This window comes from Phoca vitulina, unplaced genomic scaffold, assembly GCF_004348235.1.
Source record: "Phoca vitulina isolate PV1807 unplaced genomic scaffold, GSC_HSeal_1.0 scaffold56, whole genome shotgun sequence".
NCBI classification, from domain to species: domain Eukaryota; kingdom Metazoa; phylum Chordata; class Mammalia; order Carnivora; family Phocidae; genus Phoca; species Phoca vitulina.
In genome coordinates this window covers 740,230-757,345 of record NW_022589759.1, presented here as the reverse complement: position 1 = coordinate 757,345, position 17,116 = coordinate 740,230, and the positions used below count along the sequence as shown (strand labels likewise).

Sequence of the window (17,116 nt, the reverse complement as noted above, 5' to 3'; positions counted from 1 at the left end):
TGGTGGTGGTGATAGTGATGATGGTTATGATGATGGTGATGATGGTGAAATGATGGTGATGATGGTGGTGGTGATGGTGATGATGGTGATGATGGCGATGATGGTTATGATGATGGTGGTGATGGTGGTGCTGGTGATGGTGATGATGATGGTGGTGATGGTGATGGTGCTGGTGATGGTGATGATGATGATGATGGTGGCAATGGTGGTGATGATGGTGATGGTGATGATGGTGATGGTGATGATGGTGATGATGATGGTGATGATGGTAATGATGGTGATGATGATGGTGATGATGGTGCTGGTGATGATGATGATGGTGATGATGGTGATGATGATGGTGATGATGATGGAGATGATGATGATGGTGATTTTGGTGATGATGATGGTGGTGATGGTGATGATGGTGATGGTGGTGATGGTGGTAGTGATGGTAGTGATGATGATGGTGGTGATGGTGATGATGGTGATGGTGGTGATGGTGGTAGTGATGGTAGTGATGATGATGGTGATGATGGTGATGGTGGTGATGGTGATGATGATGGTGGTGATGGCGATGGTGGTGGTGGTGATGGTGGTGGTGATGGTGGTGGTAGTGATGATGGTGATGATGGTGATGATGATGATGGTGCTGATGGTGGTGATGGTGATGGTGGTGATGATGATGGTGGTGATGGTGGTAGTGATATCTAACAGCACCTACTCCATGGTTGGCAGCAGTTTGTACATATTCACTCATTCAACTCTCACAATTAGCTACTGATTGTCTCCAGATACAGATGAGGACAGTGAGGCATAATGAGAGAATAAATAGCTTGCTTGAAGCTCCACCACCAATTGGTGGCCAAGCAGGGACTCAGAGCATCAGGGGCCTGACTGTACTTTAATGCAGTGGTGCCTGTGTGTCTCCCATACAAGGAACATCTGCCTGCTGCCCACTCCACATGTCCCCCCCCCCCGCCCCACTCCACTCTCCTTGACTGTAAAGGAGGGAGATCCTTGAGAAGTCCACATGGGAGGATTTTGTGGAGTCACTTGGCCCGTGCTGACCCAGGCTGAGGGCTCAGTGTACTACCCATGTCACTGTTGTTACTCTGGCATTGCCATCTCGTCCTACCTGTGCCCTGTCCAGTTCACCAAGAGCCCAGCTATCCCTGCATGCAGCCTCTGTGGATGCCATTGTGTTGGGCCAAGGACCAGCCTGACCCTGTGGCTATGGCGACAAAGGGTGTCGGGGGTGCCCGGCCCCTATACTCTCTCCCGAGTGCGGGAGTCCAGGGGCAGAGGTTCCGGAGGGACGGGATAGAGTCTTGCACAGGAAGGGCCCTGGGAGGGCACAGGACCATCCGGTCCCTCTTCTTGCACTTGGGGAAGGGGGACTGAGGCACAGAGGGGCCGGTGGGCGGCAGGGAGAGTACAAGCACAGGACGTTTGTGCCGCAGGCTGGCTGGCACCAAGCCCACTCCAGAACGGCCTGGGGCTCGGGACGGAGACTGCTCAGCTGTCCGTTTTATGAAATCAGATGCCTCTCCTGCCAGTGTACCTGTGCTCCGGGAGCGCTGAAATGAAAAACACGAGGGTGGGAGAAGTGTTCCAGGCAACAGGCTTCGTGGGGAGCCCAGCAAGGGTGGAGCAGGCTAAGGAAGCCCCAGGCTCCTTGCCGATGGCCAGCAGCCCAGTGCAGGGTGGCCCCTCCACCCGCCGGCCTCTGACAACTGCTTCCGGCCACTAAAGCAGCCCACGCCTGTGGGGAGGCCAGGAGTCAGGCAGGTGCTGGGACGGGGCCCAGGGTCTCCTTGTTCCCCCGAGACTGCCCAGCGTAAACCTGGATGGAACATGGCTGACATCTTCCAAGGGCTTGCTCTGGGTCTGGAAATGGGGTGTTGAGCTCAGAGTAACCTAGATTCCACAGTCATTCGAGCAGAGAACGGCAGAGACAACCAGGAGCAGAAGCTAAGGCCAGGCACCAGGATGGGGGCTGTGAGGCCAGGCCCCACAGGAGCAGCTGCTAGACTTCCCGAGGGGCCAGACAGGCCCTCCCTGGGCCCACACTGTGCTCCGTTCACCTCCTGCCCAGGCCCGTGCTGAGCGCAGGATGTGGGTGTGGGCCTAGGTCAGGCGGAGCTGGGCTCTGGAACAGCTGGGAAGCTTCCCTTGGACTCTTATTTCCCAACAGTAAACGTGTTCTGAAGACCGGGGTTGACCCTGAAGCTCATGCCACCTCCCCACCCCTCGGCCCCCCAGCACTGCTCTGGGCAGCCTGAGACCCTCCTGGACCTGGGAGCTGCGGCGTCTGGAGTGAGACCCTTGGCTGCCGTCCCCCTGTGGAGCTCTCAGCTCATGTCGGACAGCAGGAGAAGGGGCCGCCAGGCATCCAGGTATCCAGGTGCGTTGCCGGGCTCAGCTGCTCCCACTGTCCGCGAGCCCCCTGCAGCACCCACCTTACTGACACCAGCCAGCTCTGTCGCTGGGCGTGCCTGGGCTCCACACCACCGTCCTGCTGTATGTCTTCCCGGAGGCAGGGCGCTGTGCACCCTGACAGGTCACATACCCTCTGATCTGATTTCAGGGTGAGTCTTCCTAAAAAAATGGAGAAATTAGGACATTTGCTGTTAGGAGGCAGGACCTGAGGATCCACCTGTGGACCTGGCTAGTGCCCTTTGCACCCTGTCCTCAGAAGCCCAGTGGAGCAGGAAGAAAGGGACAAGGGACAGTTAAGGATCAAAGTGACTGGCTCGAAGCTTCTTGGCCTCACCTGCCTCACAGGCGCATGTGCACACCACCTCTGCTTGAGTGGAGTCCCTTGGCATCCCCAACTCCTGGCTCAGCCCCTTCTGCAGTGCAGAGGCCCACAGGGAGACGTCGGCGTGATCTCCATGAGGGAGAAGGGAGGAGGGGATGAGCAGGACAGGAGCCCTCACTGAACACGAATCCAGCCTTGCTTGCTGTGGACACCCCCATCCTATTCCACACCATGTTTGAGTCTGCTTCTTAGTTCTCTTCCAGCATCCCCCCAGTCTTTCCCCTTGAAGGGCCTGGGGGTCGGCAGCACCTCCTGCCTGCGTGCACACGCATGGCCCCTCCTGCTCAGCGAGGAAGGCTGATTAGCTGACTGGGTGTTAATGAGTCTTTCCCTCTCCCCTTGCCACCTTCGGGTAACTCCAACTGTAAATAACAGAAAACCAAGCTTAGAGTGGCCAAAGCTATTTAGCTTACCTAAGTGCAAGTCCAGAGGCAGGAGGTTACTGATATAATAGGTGCCCTGGCTCTTCACATTGCCCAGGACTCAGGCTCTGTCTGCCTCTTCTCCCATTGGCTCACTCTCAGGATGGTGCTTCTCATGGCTACAAAATGGCTGTGGTGGCTCCAGACATCACAGACACGGCATCCACCGTTGGACAGATGGAGCTACTTCTTCCAGTGCATCTCGTTTTGTTGGTGAGAACATTCCCAGGCTTACCCTCACATCTCATGGACCTCTCTCTCTACAAGGAGAAGGAGCCCAATGCGACTGGCTGGGGCCAGTCATGATTTGCTCCCTGGGGCTGGGGTTCTGGGGCCCCCTTCCTTGAAGCACATGACTCTTGGGGAAGGTGAGAATGTGAACGAAATCAAGATTTGGAGAAAAGAGGGGAGGTAGAACAGGGAACCTTTGTCCAGTGGGTATGGACAGAATCTGCCAGAGTTTTCTTTTTTTTTTTTAAGATTTTATTTATTTATTTGAGAGAGAGAGCACAAGAGGGGGGAGTGGGAGAGGGAGAAGCAGACTCCCTGCTGAGCGGGGAGCCTGATGCAGGACTCGATCCTGGGACTCCAGGATCATGACCTGAGCTGAAGGCAGTCGCTTAACCAACTGAGCCACCCAGGCGCCCCAGAGTTGTTTTCCTGGGTTTTGCAGAGTGAAGAGGTCACCTGGCCATTCCTACCAATACCCGCCCCCCTCTCTAATAATTGGTCCTGCCGGAATCCGCAGCTCATGCTCTGGGGTGAGCAGATGTGAAAGTCGGGAGGTCTTCATCCACTCTTTGGTGTCTCCTGAGCGCCTCCCACATGCAGGGCACACCCCGAGACAGGCGTGGCCTTGCTGCGTAGTACCATGCTGAGCGGTTCCCTCCCCCCCCCACAGTGAAACTTCGGGCCCTGCCTCCCCTCGCCCCACCCCTCCTCATGTCCAGTCCTGCTTGTCATGCAAGCACCGATTCAGACGCTGCTCCCAGAACACCTTCCCTGAACCCACCTGTCTGGACTGAGGTCTTCCTGACCCCTTCCTGTTCTGTGATGCAGATGTTTATATAGATGTTCTATGACGGTGAGGGAAACTATTCAGCAGTTGCCATATTGTGGGCACAGTGCTGAAGGTTTTACGTGGAAAATCTTAATTTTTACAATATCCCTTGGAAGTAGGCATTCTTACCTCGGGTGGAAACAGACCGGAGGTTAACTTGCCAAATGTCACACATCTCTAACTGATCGGAGCAGTGTGTTCGTTCTCTATTGTTCAGACGACCCCCGATCTTAGTGGCTTAAAATCACAAGTGTTTATTATCTTACATGGTTTCCGAGGTCAGGAGTCCAGGAGCAGCTCCACGGGGCGGGCCACCAATTTTGTGCTGGAAGGTTGGCAGGGGCTGCAGGCTCGTCTGGGGGCCCGACCGGGGCTGGAGGAGCCGCTTCCAAGGTGGCGGCTCCCGTGGCTGTGGGCGGGAGACCTCAGTGCCTCACACGTGGGCCTGTCCACGGGGCTGCTGAGAGTCCTGCAACGTGGCGGCAGCGGCCCCCAAGTGGGCGACTGACAGCGAGCAGGGCGGGATCCTAATGCCTCGTATGACCTCACACAGAAGCCGCACGTGGCCATTCTTCCAAACCTGGTGTTGACGCGGGCCGGCCCTATCGCTTGGGATGGGACATGCGTGGGCACAGATAGTGGGGGGCTGGCAGCCGCAGGCAGGGTAGGAACAGGCCCCCAGCCACTGCTGACTAGCCCACCCCTGTTCGTGCATCCAGGGCCGTCGAGCCCCTCCTCAGCCAGCACCCGCTCCCTGCTCAGCCGCGCGAGAGCCGACAGCAGGGAGGGAACGTGTTCCCTTTCTGTGGAAACTGCTGACAGACAGATCTGTGTTTTGCTTTAATCAAGTGGAAAGGTGTGACCCAAGCGCCCCCAGCAGTTTGGGCTCATTAAGCTGGAGGTGTGAACAGAATCAAGGGGAAGGAGGGTGATACTCCTACCACACCTCTCTGCTTGTTCCCAGGATGCTCCGGCTGGAACAGTGTCCACTGGGAAGGGCTGGGGGTTGGGAGTGGACAGGGGGCCTCAGGGTGAGGCTGGGCTGCACCCGATTCTGCCCACATTGTTGGGGTGCCACTCACCCCACACAGAGGCCTCTCCAGTCTGCCTTCTGGAGGAGGCACCCCATTACTCCAACATCCACGTCCTGAGCACCCGTTCCGGGGCATCCGTGGAGGGGCTGCTGACCAGGATGCTGGTGACCAGCGACAGCGGTCAGTGTGTAGGAGCAGCTGTGAGCGTCCTGGCCCCGAGGTCCTCGTAGTAGGAGTCCGCCAGGAACGGAGGTGGGGCTGCCCTTACCGTTCCGCAGACGCGAGGCCCCGGACACCAACAGCACCCCCTTACATTCATGGGGGCTCCCCGTCAGATGGGGGAGCAGCCTGGGCAGGCCAGGGCCACACGGCCCCATGGACACCCTGCCCACCCAAGACTCCCTGCCAAGGGCACCCCTCCTCCCAGGGTCAGATCTACAGGCAACCCAGGTTTGGAACAGGTGGGACCTCTCTCTGGGGGGGCTCCAGGAGAGGTGAGGGGCCCTCCTTCCCCAGGCTGGCACGGGCCTGCCAGCTGTAGGACTCAGCACGTTTGCACGTGGGGCCAGCTCCCTACCAGCTCAAAGCTGTGGGGAGCGTGTATGGGCTCACAGGGCAGCGTGGGGGGGCCCTGCAGGAGCTCACCCCTTCACAGGACGGCCGCTGCCATGTCTCATGCTGTCCTGCGCGCTCTGTCCACACACACACTGGGAAATCCTACCACACGTGCACTCTTGTGTTCTATTTTTTAAATGTTGAGATTTAAGAAAGTACTTTTTTATTTTTTTTGAAGATTTTATTTAGAGGGAGAAGGCACGAGCGGGGGGAGGGGCAGAGAGAGAGTCTCTCAAGCAGATTCTGCACTGAGTGCGGAGCCCAACACAGGGCTCAATCTCACGACCCTGAGATCGTGACCTGAGCCGAAACCAAGAGTCGGACGCTTCACTGACGGAGCCCCCCAGGTGCCCAGAAAGTACTTTCATGCTATTTTCATTCAATCACAGGTTGTTGTAAGCAATTCTAGGATTCTGTATGGCTTCCCTCTTACCCTTTCGCTCCCCTAATTCACCTGCTGTAGGACATGTGAGGTGTTCCCTGGTTTGTGGCGGTGGGGGGGGTAGCACGGCTGTGAGCATCTCCGAGGACACAGCTCGTGGAGATGACTCGTTCTTTATGGAGGTTGTTGGTCTGGCATATACGTAGATCTGATCGGAAGCAGAGGGACACGTGTGTCTGGTTGTTCGTCAGCCTCACAGACAAGGTGGTCATGCAGCAGGCGGGCAGGACGTGGGTTCTGTGTTTGAAATCCCAGCTCCGTCACGTGGTAGGCGCGTGAGTGTGGACAGACGCTCTGACTTCTCTGAGCCTGTTTCCTCATCCGTGAGACAAGGGACAATGCAGCCCTTTGCCAGATGGTCACACAGCTCCTTGCCTCGCTGCCCTCGGACCCCTGCCCGGAAGCACCTCCTCAGAGCGGTCCCAGGGCCTCCGTTTTGAAAGCCTTCGAGGCCACCTTGCTGGGCTTGATTCTTCTTCAGAGCACTTACCGTCAGCCTCGGCCAGCTTGGGCGGCTATAACAAAACGCCACCGTCTGGGGCCTTATAAACAGCAGTCACTGGCTCCGCACAGTCCTGCAGGACGCAAGGCCTATACCAGGGCACCAGCAGGCCCAGGGTGCCGAGGGCCAGCGTCCTGGCCGGGAGACCTCACCTGCTTGACCTCACGCAGCGCAGAACAGAGGCAAGCTCTCCCGGGACTCATCAGGGGGCTCTGCCTCACGCCCTCATCTATCCTAACTGCCTCGCCAAGACCCCACTTCTTAACATCTGAACTCTGGGGGACACAAACATTCAGGCCATGACCCCACATGGCATGTGCCTTGTTCATGTGTCCATGTACTCACCACTCACTCCCTGCCCCCCCACCGTGCCGCAAGCCCGTGAGCTACAGGAGGGTAGGGCTCTACATCCGTGTGCCTGGAACACGCCTGGGGGCTCGTGGGCATCTCCAGACACCACCCGGCCGTCTCGTGAACTGCCATGAGGCCAGTGGGAGGCCGTGGAAGCACTGCGGGGTAATGATGATTTACTGTGCCTGGTGGGCACCCTCGCTCGGGGACCAGAGGCAAGAATACAGCCACCCACCATGGTGATGCTGGGCGGGGGCTCCCGCGGGCTCAGAGGAGCCATGAGTTTACATGAAGTGCTTCCTTGTTCCCTCCCCCTTTAAAAATGATTTTATAGTCTATTTATCACAGTTATACGCAGTTTGAGGGACCACCCTCCCCCTTTCTGCCCAGACGTGACACTACGTCCCTCCACGTGTCTGAACAGCCTCCACGGGTGTCCCCGTCACTGTCTTCCCCTGCGGTGGACACTCCCTGCTCACTCCCTCCACACCTGGCCCTCCAGCCGCACCCTTCCTGCATCCCATCCCTCCCTCCAAGACTCGGCCATAGACTTGGTTAGGTCAACATCAACGTTTGCAGGGAGTGGGTACCTTGTAAATGTTTCTGCGGCTGTGAGTCTGGAAGTGCTGTGGGGAACAGCTTTCTAGAACAACATGATCTCTCTGTCCTGGCTGCACATCTTCCCGTGTTGTCTGTATGAATCGTCACCCTTTCTCTTGATCCCTTTTCTATGTGATTGTTCCTCTTCTAGGCCCAAACTCTCCCTCGATTGTTCAGATCTCGAGTACACGCACCAGATAATCTGCCAGGTTCATCTTCCCAGGGATGGCCGCTCCCACCTGTGAGGTGGGGTCCTCAGGAGTGGGAGCAGGGCCAGTGGGGAAGCTGGGATCTGACTCAGGCTTCCATTGGAAGCAGGCGGCAGGGGGACCAGCCGGGGCTATCTCAGTCATCTGGAGTGAAGTAAGGGTTTCCAGGGCCCCCCCGGGTGGCTGGCTCCTGAGGGATTTTGGAGAATGGAGCAGGACTGATGTGAGCTGGGATGGAAGGAGTCTGTAGGACTGAGCCTGAAGTCCGCTGTAACTGACAGTCCTGGAGGCTGGAAGTGGGAGACCAATGCACGGGTGGACTCTGTGTCTGGTGAGGACCCGCTTGCTGGTTAACGGTCTGGCTGCGTCCTTGCGCAGCCAGAGGGCCAGGGAGCTCCCTCCGGCCCTTGTTGTCAAGGCAGGAAGGTCCCTCATGGCCTGAGCACCTCCCAGAGGTCCACCTGCTGATAGCATCACATGGGGGGTTAGGTTCCAGCCTGAGAATTCTAGGGGACACCCACATTCAGCGCCTAACAGCGAAAGTGTCTGACTCTCCAACACGCAAGTGAGCTGTCCGGGCTGCAGTTCGCATCTGGCTTGCGCTCGCCCCGTGCCCGCTGCCCACCCTGTGCCCGCTCAGCCGCTGCGGCCCAGGCGCCCTCCCCGGCCCGGGCCCTCTGCGGCCCTCCGCCCAGGAGCCAGCCGTAGCCCTGCTGGCTCTCCTCGGTCTCTTTCTATTTCCTCTCTCCCTCCCCGAAGCCGCGCTCTTTTCCGAATAGGACCTCCCGCTTGGGCCCATTTCCCTCGGTCTTTCTGTCCCACGTGTGCGGAGGGTTTGCTCCAGGCCGCGCGCCCCAGGGCAGCGCCGTCCTCCCAGGGGGCCCGCCCGCACCGCAGGCCAGAGTGGACTGTGGCGACGCGGCGGCAGCCCCGCGCGCGACCCGGGCGCCCAGGCAGCGAGGCCACACCGAAGCCAACACCCCGGCTCGGCGGCGCCCGGAACCCGCCGCGGCAGAGCAGCAAGCGCCGGGGGACGCGCTCGGGCGCCGGACGCGGGGTGCGCGCGCAGCCGCAGTTCCGGTTCCGGACTGGCCCGAAGAGGAGCGGGAGGAGGAGCGCGCGCGGGAGGAGGAGGAGCGAGTGCCCCGCCAGCCGAGGTAGAGCCCTCCGCCCCCCGGCCCCCGCAGGTGTCCCCGCGCAGGGCTCCCCGCCCCGGTGGCCGCAGGTGGCCTGTGTCACGTGCTGTGCCAAGTGCAGGGACCCCGCCCGAGGCGCGGCCCCGGGGGGCTGTGCGGGCGGGGGTCGGGCGGTCGGTGGGTCCGCCCTCAGCCCCCGTTACCCGTTACCGGGGCGCTTTATGTCCCGCGTCTGCAATAAAGTCATTTCTGTTCCGCTCGGGCCCGCCGTGCGCCCGAGTGTGGGGTGCACCTGCGCACGTGGGGGCCTGGCCCCTTCCCCCTTCCTGCGGGTTGGCGGGTCTGGGGACGGGGGGTAACAGGAGGGCCAGCCGGGTGTGGGGTGCGCCTGCGCACGTGGGGGCCTGGCCCCTTCCCCCTTCCTGCGGGYYGGCGGGTCTGGGGACGGGGGGTAACAGGAAGGCCAGCCGGGTGTGGGGTGCGCCTGCGCACGTGGGGGCCTGGCCCCCTTCTGCGGGCCGGCGGGTCTGGGGACCGGCAGTGACAGCGGAGGGCCAGGTGCTTGAAAGGCCCTGTGAGCAGCCACCTTCTGGGAGGCAGGGGAGACGATGAGCCAGGTTTGGAGGGTGCTGCAGACTTTGCTGGAAAGGGAAGGGGTGAGAAATCGGAGCTGTCCTGTGGGGAGCTGTGGAAGCGCAGCCCCAGAGGGGAGATGTTTGTGCTGGGGCCCAGGTGGGGCCCAGGAGCAGCAGTGCCACCAGCGGGCATTGGGGGGGCCCTGGGAGGTGACCGCTGGGACGAGAGGGCCCATGCCCCAGCGCCCTCCTCGAGGCCAACTCAGTCAGTGGAGTCAGCTCTGGACCTGGGGTAGCAAGCTTTATCCCTCCAGATGACGTTTCTGAGATGGTGTTTTACTTCCTAATATGGATGTAGGTTTAAGCATATGGCGTTTAGATTTGAATGCAGTGTTCGTAAATGCAATGTGAATGTCCATCACTTAAAAATATAACCTTGAAAAAAGCCCCTGAAACCGCAAGCTTGGTGTTGAAATGAATGCCTCCCACCACGAGGAGAATGTGGCCCTCTTGCACCCAGGCCACAGAGTCAGCAGACCACAGGAAGTGCTGGGCTCTGCTTTATATTCGGGTTCTGGGGGTGGAGGGGTCAGGCCGGTGTCGCCCGTCAGGTGCCATTTGATTCATTTCGAAACCAGCCACCTTCGTTTGAATGCAAGTATCACTCTTATGAATCGATCTTTGTCGTGGGGCTCCCCGGTGAGCACCGTGCGAGGGATGGTGCAGCCATCGGTCCCCTTCTGTGCGGCCGGGCCGTCTGTCCCTCACTGGTCTTGTTGTTACAGGTGGGACGGGAAGGCTTACGCACGTGAAGGAACTGGGAAGGAGGAGCAGGTGTCCAGGTGTGTGTGAGTCTGAGACCACAGGTGCCACCCTGTGTCGGGCAAGCCTTCTGCAGGGCCCACGTGCTCTGGTGGTCTGCCTCAGAGTCTGGATGTCAGCATACCGAGTCTGCCACGTTTCTGGCCGGGCGCCTGTGGAATCTGAGAGCAGCGTGTCCCCCTCTGGGAGAGGGAGGGCTGGCCCGGCTCCCCAAAAGGCAGATTTCTGTGGTTTTGGCTGAGCTTCTGTCGCATCGCCGCACGGTGATGCTGCTTATCCTGGGCCGGCTGGCATGTTGAGAGCAGTTTTGTGAAGCTGAGTAACTGAGATAGGGAAAACCCATGGCCTAATTGCATGTACTTGGTGGCCGTGTCCCTCCAGGCTGTGCCGCTGGGGGTGACAGGGAACCCCACAACCAAAGGCCCCGTGGTCGAAGGTGGGGCTCTCTTCCTGAGGGGTCCAGAGGTGTTTGGGAGGGAGACACACAGTCATCTGCCCTGAATAGATTGATGTTTTTGCTTGTTTAAGGCAGGGCCCTGATCCCCTTTTTTTTATGAGGGAGTGAGTTCAGGGTCACATACCTGAGTGACTTAAAGCTGTTTTGAAGGGATGCCCCATGCTCCCACATGTTTGGTGGGAGAATAAATTAGTGCAGCCTCTCTGGCCCTATTTACTCAAATTAAAAGTTATTTTTGTTGAGGCCCCCCGCTGAGCGCTGGGAGGGCCTCTTCTCCTGAACTACCCACTGTGAGCTCAGGTGCACGCGCCCCGCATCCCCTTCCTGCCACAACATGGGCCCAGCAGCCCCTCCTCCCCGGCAGCTGCAGCTCGCTGCCCTCCCCAGACAGCCAGCCTGCAGCCTCCAGCGCCTGGCCCAGGCACTCCTCGGACGGCTGGCTGCAGACACGCTCCCTCCCGTGTGCGTGTGTCCCTGCAGCGGGACTGACGACGTCACGTCCACACAAACCGTCTATGAACCAGAAGTTCTAACCAAGAGAAGAATGCTGTAGATCCACCATCCGGAACAAAATTTTTTATGTTTTTGTCTTTTGTGTGTAAAGGAAAATACTAATACTGAAGTTGAAGCATCTCCAGTTTTAAAAAACAAATGGTATTTATTAGGCTTTTAAAAAGACTGATTGTAAAAGTCATACATGCTCATTTCAGAAAAATTGGAGAAAATTGGGAAGTGCTAGGAAAAGACAGGAATCATCTGCATCCCTGTAACCTTATGAACACCTGGGTGTGTACCTTCCCGTCCTTGGTGGTCTTGTAGGACGCTGCCTGATGGCCAGCACACGCCCTCCACGGCTGACCGCCACACACCCCGTCTGGACCCTTTGGTTTAGACCCGGGTTTCAGTATCATAAATAACGCTGTCGTGAGCATCCCCTCTGTGCATCTCTGATTGTTTTCTGAAGACACATTTTAAAGAGAATAACATGGGAACAAAGGGTGTGTATTTTTTGGAGTTTTTTGTCCCATCTTGGAAGTGACGCCGAATTACCCTTTTGGAGGGCTGAGTTGATGCCCTGGGGCCCGCCTAGCCAGAGGGGCCACCCCCAGGTCCTGGGGGCAGCCTGGAGTTGACTCAGATGTCAGTGTTTCTGGGCAGCCCCCCATTGTGGACGCTCCTCACTGCTTGTCCTGTGGCCGAATTGGGGGTGTGGGGGGACCAGCCAGGCCTGGGCTTGGATCACTGCTTCTCCTGCTGTCTTGAGGTCTCAGGCAGGGGACTTCCCCTCTCGGGTTCCCTGGGGGCTGTTGCTGTGACTGCCTCTTGCGGCGTCCGCCCCCAGCCCTGCTATGGAGGCCATCGAGGCCCCGCACGGGAGGAAGGTGGGGTCAGCCCTGTTTACCTGTTCTGTGTTGCAAGTGCTCGGGCTCCAGCTTCTCACCGCCGCCGTCTGGCTCAGGATGCTGCCGCTCCTGGGGTCCCTGGAGAAGCAGGCAGCGCGTTCCCCTCTCCCAGTGAGGGAGGCAGGAGGTGTCTGCTCTTTGAGACCCCGGAGGGGAGGCCCCTTATGGGGGAGACGTGGACGCGGGTGTGGATGAAAGGAGAGTGCCATCGATTTCTGTAGCTGCGGGTCTGGCACCACCTCTCATGCCTCCCGGGATAGGGGTGGAAGAAGCAGCCGTTTCCGGCTACCGGGGTGCCCTATTCCTTAGCACCCCAGAGAATGCTGTCCCCTCCAGCGAGCACCCTGGAACGTCTCTCTTGCACTCTCCCCAGCAAGAATCTGGCCGGAAATGCCGTGTAGCAGGTTTTCTGTTTGCAGGCTCTCTTTGTTTTGTTTTGTTTTCCCACGGCCTGTAGAGCAAACAGGAGGATCTGCGAGAAGTGAGGACGGGAAACAGCATGTCTCGGCTATGCGGGTTTGCTCTTCAGCGGCTCTCTTTCTTTCCAAAACTAGCGTATCTGGCGTGCTTATCACATTTACTGTTTCCTTACCACGTGTCAGGTTTCTCTATGGTAACAGAAGTCCAGAGGTGTGGAACCAGCCCCAAATCCACCTCTGAACTCTGTGTAGAGGTCGGGACAAGGGCACAGAGAAGTTGTAGGACACTGCGGCTTTTGATGACTGCCTCTTTCATCTGGAAATAGAGTGGGTCTAGTGCATTTGAGAACCGACCATTCGGTGGAGGCTGTGGAGCGTTGAGGAATATTCGCACAGGACCTCGGAGCAAACAGCTGCGGCTGAGAGGGTCCTCAGCGGCTGCGGGGTCTCCTCCCACGTGGCCGGAGCTGGAGCCTCTCCCTGCTGGCCTGTGGCGGGGACCGTGCGGAGCCCCTGGCTGCACCACAGCCGGCACGCTGAGGGGCTCGCGTTCCAGGCATAACCCCGTTCTGGCAGTTCTTCCTGCCGTGCAGCTTGTTTGTTTTGTTAGGTAATTATGAAGTGTTGCGTATAATCTGTTCTTAAATTAAGAACAGAGAACAAAACTGTTTAGTGCTCATAACAAACAATAACACATTAGCTTTCCCCTGTAGCAAGTTACTGGGAGAGAGAAAAGTGTGGATCTGAGCAGGGGGAGGGCTTGGGAGACCGAGCGGGAGGGAGGCAGCAGGGGTGCCTGGCCTCCCGCCCCCCTGCCCAGGTCATTCCTGCGCATCTCTGTTTGGCTGGGCCTGTCGGAAAGAAGACTTGTGGCTTCCGTTTTGCTGTGTTGTTGGCCGGCAGGCGTCCCGTCAGCCGGTGGCATTCAGAGGTGCCCTCTGGGGTCCCCGTGCCTGGCCCCCGTGAGAGCGGTGGGCATGCCGTCCATGGGCGGACGCGGCTGCCGGCTCTGCTGTGCTTGGCTGGGGGAGGGAAGGCCCAGGCTGGGCTCTGTCTCGGACTTGGGGGCTGAGCAACCTTGACTTTTCTTCTGTGTGAGATAGGGTCAAAGGTGGTGTCCTTGTTTCTTGAACAGGGTGCTTGAAGGTGAGGTTGAGAGGTGCAAACACGTCGTAGCATGGGGGTGCATTTTCACTGTCAGTGTCGAGTGGTCTCGTTAGAAATCCCCGGGGACAAGTGAGTCGCGGAGCCCAGAAAGGTGCTGAGGCCCGGGGCTGTGCCCAGGGAGGGAGGCAGTGACCCCCTGAGCACCAGAGGCGACGGTGGGGAAGAGCGACCCCTGAAGGAACTGTGGAACGGGGGGTTTCAAACCAGAGCGAAGGGTTGTTACTGACCCTGCGGTCCGCCCTGGCTCTGGGAAGGAGCCTGCCGGTTACACTGGAGGCAGAGTCCAGGGTAGCAGGCGGGCTCCCGGCCTCTGGAATTGAGCTGTCCCTGCAGAAGCAATCTTGGAAGTGTGCACCCATCCCTGTTAAGTGCTGACACCTACGGCTGTCCCCGTGAGGCACTGTCCCCGAGCAGGACGTGGGCACGGAGCCAGACCCGCTGCAGGACGCTGCCTGGCCCTGCCTGGCTCACCCTTTGCAGGGGGAGGGAGGAGTCAGGATTCAGTTTAAAGCCAGACTGACACCCCGGAGACGCGTACACGCACTTCGAGACTCTGCATGCCACTGTGTTCCCGAACGCCCTCCCGTCGGAAGTGCACAGAGCAGAAGCGGGCCGTGTACTGAGCCGCGAGTGCCGGATGGACAGAGAATGGGTGCTCAGCAGCCCTCCGGGCTTTCCCCTCTTGGCTAGTGATTTTCCAGCTCAGAGTTTTAAAAAAAAAACCATTCTTCAGAATTTACTTTAAGGGCATTGAATTTGCTTTTCCTTGGTTTTACCGAGTTTCATTGTTTTAGAATCTTGTATATTTTTGAAATCTGTTGCTGAGAGTAAATAAAAGCTGGAATGTTGGACCGTAAATCCGGACGGTGCCGTATGGTGTGTAGGGCCTCCTGTGTGGGGAGGTTACCTTGTGAATGAGGTCGGGCAGGCTCTGGCCGGGAGGTGAGAACAGATCGGCGGCAGTAACTGGCGCTCCTCTCTCTTCCGGCCCCGCCCCAGGTACATCGAGCTGGACGTGTCCGCGATGCTGCCCCACCCAGTGATGTCCTTCCGGCGCCTGCTCTGTGCTGTGGCCTCCCACCGGCCCGCCCCCTTGAGATGCGGAGGAAGCAGCCCCCTGCACACGGCCCCAGCCGCCTGTGCTGACAGGAGCGCCCCTGTGTTCACCCGCGCCCTGGCCTTTGCGGACAGGATTGCTCTCATTGACCAGCATGGCCGCCACACGTACAAGGACCTTTACTACCACAGCCTCCGCCTGTCCCAGGAGGTGTGCCGTCTCCTCGAGTGTGCTGGCGGGGACCTCCGGGAGGAGAGGGTCTCCTTCCTGTGCTCTAACGACGTCTCCTACGTGGTCGCGCAGTGGGCCTCGTGGATGAGCGGAGGCATTGCTGTCCCCCTATACAGGAAGCACCCCCAGGCCGAGCTGGAGTATTTCATCCGGGACTCCCGGAGCTCTGTGGTCCTCGCTGGCCAGGAGTACGTGGAGCTCCTGCGCCCACTGGTCAGGAAGCTGGGAATCCCACTGCTGCCTCTCCCGCCCACAGTCTATGGTGCAGCGGCTGAGGGGCCTGGGGACTGGGAGGTGCGGGAGCGGAACTGGAGAGACCGAGGCGCCATGATCATCTACACCAGCGGGACCACGGGGAGGCCCAAGGGTGTCCTGAGCACTCACCACAACCTCAGGGCCATGGTGAGTGCTCCCGTGCTGCCGTGCTGGGGCTTCTGGGGGTGGTCTGCCTTGCCTTTCCTAGGCGACCGCCCCCAGCTGCCACTGTTCTGCCCGCCCTCCCAGAAGCCTGTGGCCAGAAGTGACCCCCAGTCCTGCTAACCCGTGGGGGACGGCTCTGGGAAAGGCGGGGGTGGTCACTCAGGCTAAGAAGGACTTAGGGGCCCACCGAGGGCTCCTCAGGGCCGTGCAGCCAGTGAAGGACAGAGTGGCCCATGCACGATGGTGAGGGTTTCAGAGGAAGCAGCTGTGGAGCGACCGTTCAGGATGTATGATCAGCCCTGGGAAACCCGAGCACAGGACTCGGAGCCTACGTTTGGGCACTGTTTTCGTGTTCTGTGGCCTTAGCATCTTAGCCAAGCTCCACAGCTATTTTATTTACCTGTCATTTATGTCCTCCCTGCTTCCAAAAAACATGTGTGTGTACGATCCAGACTCTCATACGCTAGGAGCAGTAAGAGAGACGCTCAGAACCGCAGAGATGAGGTGTGAGGTCAGTGCCATTGAGTCCCAGCCTAATTCAGTCCCTACGGCAGGGGTAAACTGAGTCCAGGCTGACTGCAGGCACGGCCTCATTGATAGGTTTTCTCTGTCTCCTGCAAGATAGACGTTTTGTCTGGAGGGACCATCTGTTGACTGGTACCTGTAAGGGGGTGTGCATGTCACGTGTGTTTGCCTGTAGCGTTCACAGGGGCATGCGGGTGGCGTCCTCACTGGTGATTTTCAGAAGATTCCAATGGGCGTGTTTCACGGTGCTTCTTACTCAAAGCTCAGGATGTGGCGGAAACCCGGCTCCAGGTCCTGTGACCGACCGTTCAGCTGCGGTGAGGGAGGTTCCAGAATCAGGCAGGCAGAGCAGGGCGGGCGTTCGGATTCAGGCCTGGACTCTGCAGATGCCCAGAATCCAGGGCCCGCTGGAGCCAAAACCACGCTTCCGACTGCCTGGGGGAAGAGCCACCAAGAGCGCATGCGGAGGACTTGGGACCCCCCACACCAAAGCCCTGGCCCTGTCCAGCTCTGTTCTTGGACGTGGGGGTCTGCAAGTGAGCCAGCAGACCCTCGGGCGCGTGGCCACCGTCCCCCTCAGATGCCGTGAAGGGCCAGGCGCCAGAGCGTGAGCCTCCCCGCTCCTCTTCCCAGCTGGGGAGGCCTCGCTGGCCTGGTGGCTTCCCTCCCGTCTGAGGCTGTCCTGTCGTCCCACAGGTGATGGGGCTGGTCCACAAGTGGGTGTGGAGTAAAGACGATGTGATCCTCCACGTCCTCCCACTGCACCACGTGCACGGCGTCGTCAACAAGCTGCTCTGTCCCCTCTGGGTGGGGGCCACATGTGTGATGCTCCCCGAGTTCAGCGCACAGCTGGTAAGTTGGGGACG

The 17,116-nt window shown here is 59.0% G+C and overlaps 1 protein-coding gene across 6 annotated transcripts in view; it reads left to right on the top strand.

The window, feature by feature from the left end:
• The first annotated feature begins 9,122 nt into the window (after positions 1–9,122).
• The window catches only part of ACSF3 (acyl-CoA synthetase family member 3), a 55,455-nt gene continuing 47,461 nt past the window's right edge, over positions 9,123–17,116 (top strand). For 3 of the 6 annotated variants that reach the window (XM_032389839.1, XM_032389842.1, XM_032389843.1), the window contains exons 1-3: positions 9,123–9,195; positions 15,017–15,707; positions 16,947–17,102. In XM_032389839.1, coding sequence (XP_032245730.1) covers positions 15,042–15,707; positions 16,947–17,102 — 822 coding nt within the window. In that variant the 5' untranslated portion in view covers positions 9,123–9,195; positions 15,017–15,041. Of the gene's footprint in view, positions 9,196–9,664; positions 9,792–10,534; positions 10,592–15,016; positions 15,708–16,946; positions 17,103–17,116 lie in introns of those variants that run through there. The other 3 variants (XM_032389841.1, XM_032389840.1, XM_032389844.1) reach the window with 3 other exon arrangements.